Genomic DNA, 17529 nt, shown 5'->3' on the forward strand with positions numbered 1-17529 from the left:
CGTGTTGGTACATATACCTCTGGAGAGATCCCCTTCGGTTCCATCACGGTTGTAACTGTTACTTGTTGTGCACACACAAATGATTCACATGCTTGGTTGCACCGTGAAACCGCAGGACTTCTCAAATTTTCAAGGCTTGTGTCAACTGTGTACGAGCTGATCCCATATTGGCCACAAGACGAGTCGCACATGAAGCAAGCTATGGGAGAATGGACTTCTGGCAGTGTAGGCTCGATGGAAGCGAACCAATTTTCACTGCCCTTTGCGCCGGAAATGAATTCCAGTCTATAAACTCCGCGTGCTTGCTGGGGCTTCCCCTTCCATCTCAGGAAACTCACGCTGTTCTGTTGGTTAGGATGCAGCCGAGCTTTGCAAAAGGAGGGGTGGATTGCTTGTCCCGGAGTACAGTGCATAAACTTAGACACGGCGAGGCATTGGTCTGAATGAGAAGGACGGGAGGCTTGCGACCCTGTGCTACATCACAATCTCCACCGCAGCCTGCGAGTGGTGTCACCCAGTTCTGCCGATTGCTGTATCCCTGTCCGGATTCTTTGTCGCGGCTGAATGCCCAGAGCATCATCGACATCACCGGCAACTGCTGCCTTTGTCGAGCGAGTCCCCTGGCTTCTCGATCTAGGTGTCGATCTTTCTACTTTTCCCCAGATCTTTGGCGTGGTCTGATCGTTCTCATCTGTCAACTAGATGTGAAGAGTGCAAGTGTGAACGGCGGTTGAAGCCTGCTCCCGATGCCCAGCATCCGGCTGTGTGACAGCTGCCGAGCTGGACAGATCAGTTTGCGGAGGGGGCTCGCCTGCATGCATTAGCTCGGTGGACGCCCTGCCGGCTTCTTCGACATGCCAATGCATCACTTCAACATCATTCGATCGCGGCACTCAGCCTGTGCACCATGAGCATCGAGCAAACAACAAGTGGCGACGAGACCCGCATCGGGAAGGCGAACAAGCTACCCTCGAGCTTGAGATCTCAGCTGTGTGAGGTGCAGACAGGACCCACGCGTATGTGGTCACTCCTGGGGGGCATCTTCATGATCGCCCGCATAACTGCCTGTGGAATACTATCGAGAAGAGACGGCAGTGCTGGGCTGCTCTGGTCCAGCGTGTCTCTCTGAGCCAGTTGAGTCCTGGAGGCAGCACCTCATCATCCACATGACTATGCCCTTGTCTTCAAACACGAACTTGCAATACCCATCATTGGATGTTTTGAATCCAATCAATGGAGTCGCAACGTGACAATCTCCCTATGTACCGTACAGGAGGCTAAAAAAGCCAGCAATAACTACTCCGTACATTTAGCTCCAAGGCGATTGCTAGTTATAGTGGGTATCTCAAGCTAGATAGACCTCACTAGCCTTAGAAGAGGCTGGCGAGGTCTTGTAATGTCCAGCTTCCCACAGCAAGATGATGATCCAGTTGGATACGGCCCGAATCGAAGGATTCAGAAGCGCACAGAGCATGTGCAGGGGTATCCAGATTGGGAGGCGGAGCAAATTCAATCCTCACGTCTCGCTCACCCGTGTTTGCTCGACATTGGATGCAACCAGAACATGGTCTCGATCCCCTTGTCACCTCGGTTCAGAGTTCAAGGAAAGGCCAGTCCATGCAAATTCTCTTCTTCGTCATTGACGAGCATACGATACGTCCGGATAGCGCTGCAGTGTTTGGTCACTACGACTGCCAAGGGGAAATTCGAGCCGGAAATGTATCGATGCGGTTTCACGGCTCCGTCCGATCAACTTCCATGTAGCCTTTCTCTGGCTCCTGGACTCCAAAGGCCACACACATTATTCAGTCCCGAGACCCTTTACTGCCCTTAGGCGTCGTAATTCCAGAGGAAAATACGATGCTAGCGTTGAAACTTCGGCACCAAGATCATCACATGGATGACGTTAGGAGAGGTACGGAGTACCCAGTGCACACAGTCAAGGCATTGAAGCCTAAAATCTGCCTCCTTCTCCTCCCCCAGAAGGCCATTTGATTGAGCCGCATCATCAGGAGAATGACGCTCTCTACGTACCAGTAGTATGGTGGCACAAGGCGGAAGGCGACAGGGGCTGTGATGAGAGTGGCCTCCGTCCCGCACACAAGCCGCTGGCTAGCGACATGACTTTGGGTGCATACTTCTTCCCCGGAGGGACCCCCCCTCGTTGAGTATCATGATTGGTATCTCACAGTCTGATCCACCTGTCCGTAGGCTTTTCCAATACGCCGATCGCCATCCTTTCCGATGGAGCTTCTGCTATCTAGCCACCCGGGAATCTTGAGCAGCTGGATTTCGCAGCATGCACCGAGCAAGCGCAACAGGGCTACTAGCCTCTCGGTCTAGACACGAACAACCCTCCCAAGGAGCTTGGATGCTCTACTCCAGAATCCAGTCCTTGACTAACGCCATGAACACAGGAGCCTTCCCCCGTAGCTGGTGCTACCAGAGGTTCAGATCGACGCCTCCTCCGGAATTTCGAGCCACTTGGGCAATACCGAGTGACCAACTAAAGCTCCTCGATGACTGCGACACAACCTCACACAGTCTGTCACGATGGCCGCTAGCGTCGCCCAAAAAAGGTCGACCAAGGTGATCAATTGCATACCTTTGGTGAAAGGGTCGATGCCCCCATGTCACCACACCATTCTGTTCCTCAGATTGTTTGGCTCTGTGCTGCCTCGTCCAATTGGCAACCTCATATACTTCCCTCGCCTGGGCCATCCGAGAGAGAGACTTGTTTCTCTTTCTTCCTCTCAGCTTTCATCCGTACCTCATCCCAACAAAGTTCGACCCCACGCTATCGCTTAAACATAACATCATTTCCAAGACACGATCGAGTCAACCAGGACAGGGAGGCAAACGATCATCTTCGACTAGCTTGGTTGAAGCTATATTCACACCTCAACGCTAGCAACACCCATTGGGTCACGCATTTTGGTCAGGTGCAGAGGTTCATTTGCAGTCTAGTCTCACACAGTTCAAAAAGCATTCTCTTCTGCAAGGGGCCCGGCGTAGGGCCTCGCTTCTGTCGTCACCTACTTTTCGCCTACCACGCAAGAAACCCCACAAGCAGAGCCATTTGCTACAGAATGGCTGCTTAGAAGGACAAGGGTCTTCAACTTATCACACCCGGTCGGCTTCGTCTTTGCTTTGGTCATTTTGGGGTTGGTCATATTCCGTCGTCGGTGGCATTCAACAAGTGGATCTTGACCCTGCAATCTGGGACCGCGAGTCTTGCAATACGAATACTACTATTGAACCTGCGATAGGCGGACTCCAGAAACTCCACATTCACGGTCAGCATTATATCCATTCGGATTAGTTAAAGTAAGGTCAGTACCAAGCCTGTCTCATCCTCGTCACATCCTCGTCACATCCCAAATGAAGAAGCTGCTTTGGCGATGCTGCTTGTCTCTGGCGTACCGGATCTGCGGATGGAGCGCCCCTAGCGCGTTCCCAGCAAACAGTACCAGCATCAGCTTTGGGGAAAGGCTGAACGGAACTAGTACACGACACTAAGTTAGAGGCCGATTTTGGACGATGCAGACGAGCATTGTCGAAAGGGGCCTTGCTTTGATTGTCTTGGCCTTCTCGAGCTCGATCCCGCGGGGACTGAGACTTATCACTGCTGTTCTGATATCTCCTTCTCTTTTCGCCCCTAGCTCTGCGTCTCATGGCCGGGGTGCTTTGCCTGCCTACTGGTCAATAGTCTCAAGCCTCCATGACTTGGTCTGATCTCATCATTCTGTTGAAGAGATGGACCATGCACCTTTTCTCGACGCCTTTCTGCAGCTCATGAGCATCATGAACGCTAATGCCTACCCTAGGGGATTGTCTGGATTTCCCAGTCTCCGGCGCCTGTCCTCGCTCCTTCTAAACAGGGGCTCCATCGGCTGCTACAAAAACAAGGCTCTTCGCGTTCGATTTCAGGTAGTCAGAATCATCTTCAAGTGCTTGCCCAACTCATCCGGGTATGGGAATTCGATCTACAGAACATGATGACTGCCGAAACCAATGCCACACCATCCCCCGACCTCATGCCACTCAAGACAGAAGAACTTGCTTCACTCTTGGAGCCCTCTAAGCTTCCCATGGGAGCTAAGCAGAGATATGCTCTTGTACGTCCTCTTTTCAACTTCGAGCGTGGTCGACATGATTCAAGCTAACCTGTTTCCAGAACCAGATCAAAAAGCTTGTTGAAAGCTGTGACAGTTTCATAGCCCTTGTTCCAGGGGAATATGGTGTGCCTGAGATCATAGTCTCTACAGACTTGAAGGAGGAGAGTCTTGCAATCTTGGGGGATGCAGTCGACAACTTTTCGCATTACATGAACGAATCATGTCTTCATGCCTCTCCGAGTATGTATATCCGCAAACATAAGAGCTCGTTGCACAAACTAACGTATACAGGGTTTTCAGAGTCATGGAGCAGTCGGAGGTGGAAAGGAAAGAAACCAATCCGCGACCGAGTCAATGATTTGGCTGTCGCTTCAATCACGTATCCTTTCCAGCGACCAATTAAACGTCATCGCGCCAGCACCATCAATGGCAGAGAAGGCTGTGACAACCCAGTTCAGCGGGTTGAGCGCAAATTGAGAGTGGTCAATGAAGGCCCTGCTCTGCAAATCAGAGTAGATGATCACGACAAACTTCAACGCTGGTTCAAAGAGGCATTCGTGGCTATGCAGCAAGTCGCCTGTCGGATCATCGCCAAAATGTGGATCAAGCGAATCCATCCTAGGAAGGTGAGCTTCGTTCTTGAGAACACAGCGGTCCATACTCATGAAAATCAGCAATCAACTCACCCTTACAACGGTGGCGTTCCTCGAAGTGAACATCGGAACCCTGAGCGGACTCGGCCTCCTTACTGGCCCAGTAGTAAGTTGTCTTTCATGGACGAGGATGCACACAAAAGACTTGGTTTGACTCGGTATCAGATGTTCCTCACAAGGAACCAGACCACATAGGCCGTGACGGTGAGCTTTTTTCTGTCGTTGTACGCGGTTCTTTCGACTAATGTACTGTATAGATCGAACAAGTCTGCTGGTCCATCTCCTCACCTCCACGCCACTTGAGGTCATTACAAACCCTCCAGACCCGCACAATACACACTTTGTCACAGCTGCCGATCTCTTGGATTGCCTCGATTCTCGAAAACCGGATTTGAAAGAAGGGGTTTGGGATATCATTGAGCAAGTGTGCAGAGCTCGAGATCTAATGGAACAGTATGAAGCTGGTGAGATAGGTAAGTCTATAATGACAATCCGTGGTGTCGGATGCTCTCTGACATCTGATAGACGGCGATGCATTGGTCTTTCTTAACAACTACGCTCATACTGCAAGGTCGTCGTACACTGATGTCGATGGCGAGGATCCTGAGCGAGGCTTTTCGTTGTCGTTGCAGAGCACAATCTTGAAGACAGAGTTGGTCGATGAGTCTACCGAGGAAGACCTACAACAACGCAATGATGAGGTTGTTGTCTTTACACCCAGCTCATCCACACATGGTTCTCCACTTGACCAGATGCATTCGCAGTCTTTGGACAGCAAGCCGCCAAAATACCGGAAACGGGGAACGGGTTCTACCACCGTGGTTACCGAGTCCTCATCGTCGGTGCGTCGATCTGGAGGCGTGCGAAGATCTTCAAAACCATCTGCTCCTACTTGTTCTGGTCGCTCAAACACCTCGTCATCAATGAGTGCACGAATGATTCAGGAACTTCCATACCGCTCACCTTCCACCCTGCGTAAACCCGATGGGTCCGGCCAAGGAGAAGACATGACAAAGGATCGAATAACATTGACGACGGGAGATCGCAGAATCAATGCTCGCCACTCAACAACAATGATTGTCTCTCAACCAACAGCTGCTCAGGTGATGACCCAGACGATGCTGGCCACCAAAGGCTGCGGACAGCAGGACAACGAGGGTGGTCAGCAGCAGCAGCCGGAAATGAACAACATGATGCACGACATGATGTCCTCCTACATCGATACATGCCCTCGGCAGCCTCCACAGATGGGTATGCTGCCGCAACAGCAGTGCCAGCCATGGATGGCAATGATGCCCAACATGGGACCGGAACCTCCTGACCGTGTCTTTGGGTTTCACCCTCACATGATGGCCGCTGCCGCTACCGCACGGGCTCCTGAGTCGGCGCTCGCTTATTTTGGTCAGACGAACGACATGGACGACAACAGCCTCGACGGCGGCGGCGGTGGTGGTGGTGGTATGCTTCTGATGGACACGATGCAACCATACCATGACTTCCAGGATCAGCATGGAGGTACGTTGATGAGTGTTGCCGACATGTATCACCAGCAAGGCATCGCGCAGCCTGTCGCTGTTGATATGACGTCGACTGATTTCTACACCGTTCAGCATTGAGCATTGGGAACTTTTCGGACTTCTTGGATTGAATTTATTGGGATCAGGTTCCGAAGATTCGTTGTCCAGCCGATATCTTCACATCTGCAATCGTCATCGACTCTGTTGTTCTTTGCAATGCAGCAGAGAGTATCGGTTTCTACCGCCATCAGGTTCTCGCACTCCTCCCTTATTATCTTACGAATTTCGGACGCCTTTGTATATCGAAATACAAGGATGGAAGACCTGAAACCTGCTTTTCAATTTTTTGTCGAATTGTCATCTCGTCTTCTCCTCCTCGCTCGGAAGACGATCGAATGTTGTCGCCGCTTTGTTTTGTTTTATCTCATCTTCATTGCTCATTGCGACATCATGTTCGTGTTTTCCAACGTTTAGGATTGTCGCGGTCTCCAGCATCTGTTCCAGTCCAGTCCATTTCAGCAAAGGTCTCACGAGTTCCCTTCGACGTTGGTTTGGCAAGCTCTTATGTCATTATGTCTTCCATTGTTTTGGATCTTTTCGGTCTTTTTTCATCATGAGAAATCTCAATTTTCTCGACCTACAGCAGTCAGCGGTCAACAGTTAACGGTTGTGGTGTACCCCGAGTGCAGGAGTCAGTACAAATTTTTGTTTAAGTTCTGTTATGAGTTTAGTTTATCGAAAAGTTCTGTTCTTTGGAGAGGTCAGGTAATTTGAGCGCGCTGGTTGCTGGTTGAAGAATTCGACAATGGGCTCAGTCAGTCATTTCCCACAACAACAACGAACAATAGGTGATGCACGCAGGCTTTGGGGAATACAACAAGGAAGGTGGTATTTTTCGTGGTTGACTTTGATTCTTTTCGGGAGGGAGAGGAGAAGTTCATAGCCATGTCAACGACTCATAAATGTCGTTTTTGTGTAATGTTCACTGTTCCAAACGGGGACCAGATTCTCCCGGTGGACAGCGAGCTTCAGGTACCTCAGGTAGTCTAGTCCAGGAATTATCTAGGCAAGGACTCATTGAACCTACCTACCTAGGTAGGTAGTGCTGAAAAATGATCGGAATTGCAAAATGATTCTTGAAAAAAATGAAGTGCAAACCTTCCATTCAACCAGCCAGGGCATCGAATTGTGAGTCAGAGACCATATCATTTAATGCTTTATGGGGAAAACAGGGCTAGAGAGATGAAACAATGTCTCTGTTTTGTACAATAATGATGAACAAGAAAAAGAAAGGATATGTTGGCGTTATACAGTGTCAAAGGACAAATAGTTCAGATCGGTTTCTGATATCGCGAAGGAGTGCTACGACACCGCATAGCACCGCATAACACCGTTGTATACACCTGCTTGCACATCGTTAATGACCTCAGGCCCAACAGATCATGGCCACAGCGGTTGCATTGTGACATGTCCATAGAAATCTCACTGTGAATATCTTCCGCTTCAACAGAATATAGCCATAATGGTTGCATTGAAGACAACACGTGCGAACGCTCTCATTGTCTCAGAGGTGACAGACACGCTGAACATGGCTTTCTCTTCTCAATGGAAATTTATCACCTACTATGTCCATGAATTAAGGGTCCAACGATGTCGACTAGATGTCCACTGAAGGCTATTGTAGAGAACAATAAGGAACTCCAAGTAACATGGTAAACACCATGCTCAATGGTCAATACCGGTAATGGCCGTCGGGTTGTCGTCAGTATCAATTCACATCACTGTGCCAATTTGCAACGGAATATGACCAGAGACACAATGGCAACAAGACTAAGCATACACGTACAACAAAAGTGACAATGGTTGACAGGGTGGTCAATTGAGGTGAGGCACAATCGCTTGTGGTCGTGTTCACCGCCCATGGGCACCCGGTTGGGAGGGAGGAGGGTCCTCTCGCTAGACCTTCCCCTTGCCGCGGCCCACCTCGCTAAACATTCCTCTCTGAGCACAAAGCAACACGTCATCAATGGCTGACGGGTCACGTGAAGACTTGGCCGCCTGGACGGCATCCATGTGGGACAAGTTGGATGAATATCGGGAGGATATGCCCAACTTGAAACGAATCCTCGACATCCTCGACCACGGACCAGCCGCGAAGGAAAGCGTGTTCGAGTTCCAGCTCCGATTCCAAGCGCACCTAGACAACTACCTCAGACGACGAAGCAGACCTCAATATGTCGTGGGCGGGGTTCAAGAAGAACGTCAACCGGGCAACGACCCAGGTCATGATGAAGACTGGTGAGGTTCCTTTTCTTTGGACCGGAGAAGAAAGTCATAAAACGTTCCGATCTGACTCTTGGTGATTTGACTATAGGGCACGTCGAAAGAACCAACGATCGAGACTACGAGGTCGAAGAAAGGTAAACACAGCTCACGTCTTCGGTACCCGATGTCGATTCAACGTTCAAGAGAGAAGCTGACGCAGGCGCACGCGGGGCAAACAGGCGATACAGAACGATGGAGTCGGCAGCCAATCGATTACAGAAAGAAGCCAAGGGATATCTGGACAGCCTGAGAGGTAAATACCGATATGACCCGAAGAGAAGAGGGAGAGAGAGCCACAAGTTCATTTTGAAACTGACATTTACCGGGTTGGTAACATAGCAATGACGGCGTCGCAAATGAGAATAGCAGAGACGATCGACGCATTCTACGGAGACGCTGGTACAAGAGATGGAGTCTCTCGATCGTACAAGCAGGCCGTCGAAGATTTGGACGCAGAGACCATCAAAGCCCTTGACGGACCATACCGGTACGGAGATATACTGCCCCCCTACCTATATCGTGTCTCGAATCTCTACCCCACCCTTTGTGAGAGGGAGAGTAGAGGGAATGTTGCCCCCCAAAAAAGGTTGATGATGAAAGATGAAACTAATCTCGTTTCTTTTCGGATAACTATAGAACCACAGTTCTTGAACCAATCTCTCGCTTCTGCGCATACTTCCCCGACATCAACGAGTGTATCAAAAAACGAAACAACAAACTCCTCGATTACGACGCGCTGCGTGCCAAGGTCAAGAAACTGGTAGAGAAACCGGACAAGGACGTGACCAAGCTACCACGAGCAGAGAAGGAAGCTGAAATGGCCAAGCAAGCTTACGAACAATTAAACGAACAACTTTTCACCGAATTACCCCAACTCATCGACCTTCGTGTCCCTTACCTCGACCCAAGCTTCGAAGCTCTTGTCAAGATTCAACTCAGATTCTGCGCCGAAGCTTACAGTCGCATGGCACAGGTTCAACAATACTTGGATCCGGATACTCGAGATCAATACGCCCGTGGAGACTTGGACAACCGTGTCGAACAGGTCCTTTCGGAGATTCGAGATCTGACCATCGCTGGTACTGTTTGATCAGCGTCACCGGTTCTCCAGGGAAGGACTATGGACGCGAACACGGTCTTGCTTTTTTCCGACCTTGGCCCCTTGTGCTTGATTTTTCCGAGTCTGTCTGTCTGGCTGAATATGACAATTACCCATGCAAACAGCCAAAACAACAACCACAAGAACCACCTTGGAATTCTGCAACAGATCAAAATCTTGAAAAACAGCTGGATGATGGACGAATTGGAGTGGGAAGGGAGTGCTTTTAGCATAGCGAATGGAGTCTTTTGGTTTCTTGTTTGATTGACGGGAATACTTGATAAACCGAGCTGTTCTCACAATGAGAAGCAGAATTGAGGGAATGAGTGCATCAGGCAGACATTGTCGCTCTTTCCCAAATGCATGGACTGGCAATAGGATGGTATTCTACCGCTGATTATGGTCTTTCATGCACACCAAGCATGGGTGGCTATTACTTGAAGTTCCAACCAAGGTAGTTTAAGTAGAAGATCATGAATACCTGTCCCATGCATTTTTATTTCTCATAGTTTTATATTCCGTACACACATAATCTCTAAGCCCATTCCCAAGCCTGTGCGTGTGGTTTTTTTTTCATTGGTTGGATCGAAAAGATGGAACTGCCACCCTAGGCGAAGAACATTGATCGATGCATCCATACATCAATCAGGATGGTGAAAATAGAGTAGGCGCTTCCCAATGTGTGTTGTCTTGTATACAAGGGTAAAAGGTGGATTTGTATACACCCACTTTGTACTCGCAGAAAAAAGCTTCATGTCTAGATGGCACCCAACTCCTTCAACTTACTGATCATGCCGTCGACGTCCTCGACCTTGCCTCCACCTTGTCTCGCGGGGGGTTCCTCGACCTTGACCGTCTTCAGCCTGGCTTTGCCGTCGACGCCGTAGTCGGCCAGGGTCTTCTTCTCCAGCTTCTTCTTCTTGGCCTTCATGATGTTGGGCAGGCTGGCGTACCGGGGTTCGTTCAGCCTCAGGTCGGTGGTGATGATCATGGGCAGTCTGGCCTTGAGCGTCTCCACCCCTCCGTCGACCTCCTTGGTGACGGTGACTTCTTCACCGTCGATCTCGACCTTGCTGGCCTGCGTGGCCTGAGGCCAGTTCAGGAGGCCCGCCAGCATCTGTCCCGTCTGTCCCGCGTCGTCGTCGATGGCCTGTTTGCCCACAAAGATCAGGTTGCTCTGTTCCTTTTCCGCGATGGCCTTGAGGAGTTTCGCCACGCCCAGGGGCTCCAGAGGCTTGTCCTCGGGCACGTCGACGTGGATGCTCCGGTCGGCCCCCATGGCCATGGCCGTGCGGAGAGTGTCTGCGCATTTCGCGGGCCCGGCGGACACGGCGAGGATGTCGTCGACGGCGAGTTTGCGTTCCCGCAGGCGCACCGCCTCTTCGATGGAGAGTTCGTCAAAGGGGTTGAGCGAGTGTTTGACGTTGGCCGTCTCGACCCCCGTCCGGTCCGACTTTACTCGTGGTTTGACCTGTCGTCGAGAGAAAACATTAGCCTTCGGGTGTGTCCACACCTCTCTAGGCTTCGATACAAGGAGAGGTGTGTGGCGGTCATTTCTTCGGGTTTCAGAGACGAAAGCCACAGGTTGGGCGTGGAAAGGGTGAGGTCGTGATGAGTATTAGAACATACAGCATAGTCAATGACCCGCTTGACGGGCACGAGAATCCTCAACTTCGACGACATGTTGGTATGCAAAAATCAAGTAGAATGTCGAAGAGTGTGTTTCCTTGTTTCGACCTCAAGAACACCACTGCCAAAGGGGAAACAAAAAGGAAAGCTATCGGTCTGGGGGGGAGTGGTGCAGCAAGTGTATAGAAATGTTTAGGTCAAGTATGATGGATGCTCTGGGCGAATTCGGAGCGCAGTCTATTAGGTGCTGTATCGCTGGGCCTCGGGATCACCTAGGTACGCTACTAAGCCCTCCGATTATAAGCGCAAGGTCTCTGGAGCTGGACCGGAATCAATTCGGCGCGCTGACCCTCGGCTACATGTACGAGTACAAGAACGAGACCCGGCTGTATCATACCATCTACTGAGTCATTCATTATGTCATCAGTTCTTCAAAAGTCAACAGTCAGGTGACTGGTCCATGCTCGCTCTTGGCATCACGCCAAGACGCACGCAAATTCCACAGAACGAATGGGCTGTCCACCCACGGCACTAAGACGCAGGCGTTTTTGTAGTTTTGTTCGCAAAGACAGGAATCTCTTTCTTACAACAACCACCAAGTCTCGTCATCGCATTAGACAACGTCAAGATGCCGGTATGTTTCGAACCCCTTTCCATCCTCGCCTTGAGTATGCTTTCAACGCAATGCCCGTCGCTGTTGTTCAATCCAACTTCGACCACGGGATTGAAGCAAGATCCTGGGGACAGTCGTTGTTGGGGAATTCTATCCGTTTAGCAGACACAGAAAGAGCAAACAACTAACTGAGTTTGTTTGTGTTTGAAACAGAGCCACAAGTCCTTCCGTACGAAGCAGAAGCTCGCCAAAGCGCAGAAGCAGAACCGACCTATCCCTCAATGGATCCGTCTGAGAACTGGCAACACCATTAGGTTAGATACTCTCTCACCTTTCCCAACACGACTCGTGTTTTTTGTTCGAACGATACATACACCGCACCCCCTACCCATATCAATCGCGAAGGAATCGTGTCAGGATATATTTGGGAAATGAGGGTTTTGTCGTAAATCGAGTCGGGTTGTGTATATGAGACCAGCGAAAATTACTCTGAGGGACCAAGCTGGAAAACTTCGAGAAAAGAGAGACACACAGGGAGGGCCGACACTTGGTGGAATTACTTGCTGGCTGTTCCTTGCAATAACATCGCCGTCGTACTTTTTCTAAGCAGAAGTGAATACTGACCATTGTTTGTTCTTACACAGATACAACGCCAAGAGGAGGCACTGGCGCAAGACTAGACTCGGAATCTAGACGACTCGCTCATTTTCTCCAATCAATCGACTTTTCGGTTCAAGAAAAACGACCACCATCTATGGGAGTCCGAGGGGGAAAAGTCGATATGCTTACGAGGGGAGGGGAAGGGAGGTTGTGTTGTGGTTGTTGGGAAATGGCAATGTGAATTATTGATGCCATCGCCGTGATCCGAACCAGGCATGCGGGAAGCTTCAAGGGACGCCCTGAGGAAAGGTTTCACTTGACATACTTGCGAAGAAATCCAAGGACGAAATTGCAAAGTATGGCAAAACTCTGAAGCACATCTTTCATCAACCTTCTTGCCATTTTCACATGGAAATGGTCTATCGTGGATAGTGCACACAACGAAAATCAAAATCAATGACCAATTACTTTGAGCCTACCTCTTAACCGCGTAAGTACGTGAGTCGCTATCCTGATCTGATCCCGTGGTACGGTAAATAAGGACTCGGATTTACAGTGGTCATGTTCATTGATGAAATATGGATTCTACGCTGTAATCAAAGTAGCAATACCCTCATTGACTCGGGCTGTACCGAGCGCCTTTGCTTTTGTTGGCAAGCAACTATCTACCTTGCTGGTACAATCATAGCCACGTTTTTTCTCGACCATGCCATCGTTGCAACCTGTTGAGGTCAAAGATAGCACTGTAGCATGTCAGTGACGCTTGTAAAATACCATTCATCCAGTTCCATCATCCCATTTGAACTCCGCGTGCGTGCATGTTGACTGGAACCATAACGCCATCAAGCACGTCCTGATATCATCGCCGAAGTGTACGGCAAGTGCTTTAGCGACTGTCATCGAGTCAGTACATGATACGAGAAGAGTTAAGGAGGAAAGAAACTCACTCCTCCGCCCACTCGTTTTCCCGTCGAATCTGGTCCTCTTCCTCGGGGGTGAAGTCGTTCTGGATATTGAACGTCTTTCGGATCTCTTCGGGGGATTTGCCCTTGATCATGTTGGCAACGGTTTTACACCCAACGTCGAGCAAAGCCTTGATGTCAAGATAGTTTGCGGCCTATGTTCCAGTCAGTAACTCCCTGCAATTACTGTCTTAGTCAACATACCAGAATGATCTCGAACAGCATTTCTTGGTCGACCTGCATGAACTTCTGATCCCACTCCTCAATGTCTGTGGTCTTCTTGCGCGAGTCGGAATCATCCTCGTTGGCGGAGGGAGGGTCGTGCTTGTGATGGTGGCACCATTCAATGACTTTCTTCAGGACGGCGGCATTTACGTTGGGAATCGGGATGGGTTCTTCCATGGCTTCTTCACCAAGATCGGTGACCATGTTCTTGATGAGAACTGATCGCTCGGCAACTTCGCGTTCTGTCCATATGTCAGTAGCCATAGCGAACAAAACAATCCGAGATACATACCGACGAGGATGTCCTCTCCATCAGAGCTCTGGAGCGTGAGTGGTTTGGGAGTCATGCTGATGCTTGTGAGTGTAGAACGACAGGTTGAGATGGAGATCTGATGGATCTTGTTCGGTGGCGAGCGATGATGGAGGAAAGAAAAGAGAGAGAGAGAGAGAGAGAGAGAAAGAGGCACAAAGAGATCCGGATTCGGTAACGAGTTTGAAGGCAAATAGGCAGTGAAATGTAAAGTTGTCTGGCTTGAGGTGATAATGAATGCCCTCAAAGTCAGGCAGACTCCGCAATTCCAGGCGGTGATGGTTCACTTGGCGCAGCCTCGACACTATTGAGGATTATGTCAGTCACTCAAGTCATCTTCACCTACGAGTACGCCATCACCAGCAGCCTCGAGTCAATTTTACGAACACAACACATTGTTCTCGGGTCTCTATTATTTCTATAGAACGCTTGCAACATGAACATGTGTTCAAATGGATGAATCTACACTTTTTGGAATATTTCTCCTCTGTATGTGAGGTCACTTCAATTTACATCCGGCCTGAAGGCTAGTATTGAGGGACGAATGCAGTACCATGCTTGCTGGATGCAGAGCCACGGGGCCTACGCAGCACTCGTTTGCAGAACTCGTTTATCTTCTACTCACGAATAACTCACTCTATGCTCGTAGCACAACTTCGTATCCCACCATGCTCAACGTCTTCCAATGTAGAACGTGCTCACGTGATCTACCTCTGACATCACTTGCCCCGATTGCGTATCGCGCTTTAGACTTACAATGCAAGGTGGAAAATACAATAGGAAGCGAAGAAGCGAGTAGCGAGAACTCGTAGACAATCTCACCTTATCAACCGGCCACAATTTTATTCTTTTGTTTCCATCGACACCGTCCACCCTTGTTGTCACTGTCATTCCTTCGGCGCCATCGCTTGCGTTTTTATTGTTGCGACGACCCCCCTTCATCCGTACCTTTGTTCCATCTTCCTCCTTGTCCCCTTCGCCCTCTTTCCACCAGACGCGTCCTTGGACGCGCTTCTTCACAATTACCCTTTTCGCGGCCGAGAATGAGTTTGAAAAGAATCTGCAGAAGATTACACCCGTACAAGACAATGAAAGAGTCAAGGACCAACCCTCCAAGGTGAATGCGACAAGCATGTGGCGCCTTGTTTACCTGCTTCTGCTTTTCGTTCGCGCTTACCTCGCTTTATGCCCGAGCTACCTCCATCCGGACGAGATCTTTCAAGGCCCGGAACCTATTGCTGGTATGCGCGGGAGCACAAAATGTTGGGCACTATACTTATCCTTTGTCAGGCTACCTGTTTCCCTATCCCAGCCATCAGACATGGGAGTGGAACTCGGACCATCCCATCCGTAGTGTATTTCCACTATGGCCGGTCTACGGCTTGCCCATGGCATTGCTGAAATGGATATGGGCTCAGGAGGATGATGGTTTGGTCGACCCCTACATCATATATTACACCCTACGCCTGGTCATGTTTGTGCTCAGTTTTGTCCTTGAAGACTGGGCCGTTCATGACTTGGTCCGGTCACCACGACACCGCCCAGAAGCAGTACTTCTCGTGTGCTCCTCATATGTGACATGGACCTTTCAGACACATACCTTTTCCAATTCTGTTGAGACCCTGCTTGTGTTGTGGAGCCTGGTCGTTATCGAGAGGATCGTGGGTGAAAACGTAAGCCTTCTACTTTCCATCTTCAAGTGTCAGGAATTGACAGTCAGCATAGAAACGATCAGCAATTGCTTCTTGTGTTGTCCTGGGCTTTCTTGTCGTCTTCGGCACCTTCAATCGAATTACATTTCCAACTTTCATCGTGATACCCGGCATCCAAATGTTGCCACATTTTCTGAATAGGTAAGCCCTCCGAAGGAAGACGGTTGATGGGGAGGCTGATATTTGCAAGACCTTTTTGTCTTCTGGCCCTTGTTCTTTCTGGCGCTTTCTGGACGCTGGCCGCTGTGATCATTGACACGGCCTACTATTCGGACGCTGCAGCAACCAGATCCTTTCGAGCCTTATACGACCACGTCCGCCATGTTCCTGTAATAACACCTCTTAATAATCTCATGTACAACACTCAGACCAGCAATCTGGCTCAGCACGGCTTACACCCACACTACCAACACCTCTTGGTCAATCTGCCACAACTACTGGGGCCAGCGATGATTCTTCTGATCGTTTCCGCCTACCCCTTTAATCTTCGCATCCTCAAGACAATGCTCAGCAATGTACGCCTCGCCTCTGCTACAGCTGGAACCCTTCTCCTCAGCCTAGTCCCGCACCAGGAACCACGCTTTCTCCTGCCTGCTGTCCCGCTGTTGCTCACATGTGTCCGCGTTCCTTCAAGCACTCTCTGGAGGCGGATCTTTTGGACAAGCTGGATACTCTTCAATTCCTTCCTCGCGATCCTGATGGGAATCTACCACCAGGGTGGAGTCATCCCAACTCAACTGGCCATCCCATCGCTCCTCACCCGGTCCATCACCAATTCGCATTCGAGTGCACACAACATTGAAGTCTTTTGGTGGAAGACTTACCCTCCACCCAATTTCCTGCTGGGCACCGAACCTCGCCATCCATACACGAACAACAGTCTCAATGTCTCGACAGTTCCAATGATGGGTTTCCCTCAATCCGAACTCGTCTTCATGTTGATGCAACACATGCCAACTTGCAACCCTTCGCTTATTGAGCGATTGACACTTCACAAGGAAAAGACAGATGTGTTTGTTGTTGCACCCCTGGCCGCCTGGCGTCTGGACAATACAACGCCGCCGGTTTCGAATTTTAGTTTTTCGATTGCCTTTGACATGCCCCCCGCAGAACTGATCATGACGAACATCTTCACGTACCGCCCGCACGTCAACCTTGACGACATGGATTTTGGCGATGACGGGCTCGTTCCGACCCTGAGTCGTGTGGTCGGCAGACGAGGGTTGGGGGTGTGGAAGGTCGACAGGATATGTGGCCCCGTTCAATACATTGATAAACATACCGGTGAGACCGTGTCGGTAGAGGTTGATGATCAAGGAGAGGCACAACAGGAGGTCGTTGCTGCCGCCGCTGCTGCGATGAAGGATTTGAGGGAGACGGCAAAGTCTGATGAGGAAAGTGTCATGTGAGGTTTTGGTCCATGTCAAGCTTTGCAAACACATTTAGCCAATTGTGATTAGTGTCTAGTTTTGTCTTTTTCCTCCCCATGATCGAATAGAAGAGAGACAGAGAGAGAGAGAGAGAGGTTGTACATGAGGTTAGTTACAGGGGAAATGTGTACAGTCTTTGTCATCATATACGACGAAAGGATGATTTGATATACGAAATACCAATCAACTGGTCCGTCTGAGACTGATGCTTGCTGTAGGATGATAGTATCGAGTGATACGGACATGAATGTTTGCCTTGTACATCAATGATGATGGCGAAACTCGAGACGTGGATTTTGGAATCCATGTCACCCCGAGTCACCAGCGAACGTAAAC

At 49.9% G+C, this 17529-nt stretch overlaps 5 protein-coding genes across 9 annotated transcripts; 3 read left to right on the forward strand and 2 right to left on the reverse strand.

Moving 5' to 3' along the window:
* The first annotated feature begins 1364 nt into the window (after positions 1-1364).
* PV06_09370 lies at positions 1365-7403 on the forward strand. 3 transcript variants are annotated; one of them, XM_016410810.1, is made up of 9 exons: positions 1365-2130; positions 2212-3332; positions 3828-4118; positions 4178-4358; positions 4410-4744; positions 4793-4877; positions 4937-4975; positions 5029-5244; positions 5297-7403. In XM_016410810.1, exons 3-9 carry the CDS (start codon positions 3996-3998, stop codon positions 6385-6387), a joined length of 2070 nt encoding a protein of 689 aa, XP_016258617.1. In that variant the 5' UTR covers positions 1365-2130; positions 2212-3332; positions 3828-3995; the 3' UTR covers positions 6388-7403. The 3 variants fall into 3 exon arrangements, with proteins under 3 accessions (XP_016258617.1, XP_016258618.1, XP_016258616.1); XM_016410811.1 differs by having other exon boundaries at positions 1365-1915; XM_016410809.1 differs by having other exon boundaries at positions 1365-3332.
* A 1002-nt stretch (positions 7404-8405) lies between these two features.
* On the forward strand, positions 8406-10252 carry PV06_09371. 2 transcript variants are annotated; one of them, XM_016410812.1, is made up of 5 exons: positions 8406-8586; positions 8663-8708; positions 8793-8866; positions 8953-9100; positions 9250-10252. In XM_016410812.1, exons 1-5 carry the CDS (start codon positions 8523-8525, stop codon positions 9701-9703), a joined length of 786 nt encoding a protein of 261 aa, XP_016258619.1. In that variant the 5' UTR covers positions 8406-8522; the 3' UTR covers positions 9704-10252. The 2 variants fall into 2 exon arrangements, with proteins under 2 accessions (XP_016258619.1, XP_016258620.1); XM_016410813.1 differs by having other exon boundaries at positions 8663-8866.
* Positions 9947-11634, reverse strand: PV06_09372 (uncharacterized protein). The gene is made up of 2 exons (XM_016410814.1): positions 11342-11634; positions 9947-11183 (listed from the first exon to the last, which is right to left on the reverse strand). The coding sequence occupies exons 1-2, from the start codon at positions 11393-11395 to the stop codon at positions 10470-10472; spliced, it is 768 nt and encodes a 255-aa protein (XP_016258621.1). The 5' UTR covers positions 11396-11634; the 3' UTR covers positions 9947-10469.
* A 1463-nt stretch (positions 11635-13097) lies between these two features.
* PV06_09373 (E3 ubiquitin ligase complex SCF subunit sconC) lies at positions 13098-14293 on the reverse strand. Its single transcript, XM_016410815.1, has 4 exons — positions 14034-14293; positions 13721-13983; positions 13502-13671; positions 13098-13447 (listed from the first exon to the last, which is right to left on the reverse strand). The coding sequence occupies exons 1-4, from the start codon at positions 14086-14088 to the stop codon at positions 13441-13443; spliced, it is 495 nt and encodes a 164-aa protein (XP_016258622.1). The 5' UTR covers positions 14089-14293; the 3' UTR covers positions 13098-13440.
* A 571-nt stretch (positions 14294-14864) lies between these two features.
* On the forward strand, positions 14865-17516 carry PV06_09374. 2 transcript variants are annotated; one of them, XM_016410817.1, is made up of 4 exons: positions 14865-15292; positions 15342-15724; positions 15777-15904; positions 15954-17516. In XM_016410817.1, the coding sequence occupies exons 1-4, from the start codon at positions 15184-15186 to the stop codon at positions 17170-17172; spliced, it is 1839 nt and encodes a 612-aa protein (XP_016258624.1). In that variant the 5' UTR covers positions 14865-15183; the 3' UTR covers positions 17173-17516. The 2 variants fall into 2 exon arrangements, with proteins under 2 accessions (XP_016258624.1, XP_016258623.1); XM_016410816.1 differs by having other exon boundaries at positions 14865-15724.
* The last annotated feature ends 13 nt before the right edge of the window (positions 17517-17529 follow it).

This window comes from Exophiala oligosperma (genome assembly GCF_000835515.1).
Source record: "Exophiala oligosperma strain CBS 72588 unplaced genomic scaffold supercont1.10, whole genome shotgun sequence".
In the NCBI taxonomy this organism is placed as follows: domain Eukaryota; kingdom Fungi; phylum Ascomycota; class Eurotiomycetes; order Chaetothyriales; family Herpotrichiellaceae; genus Exophiala; species Exophiala oligosperma.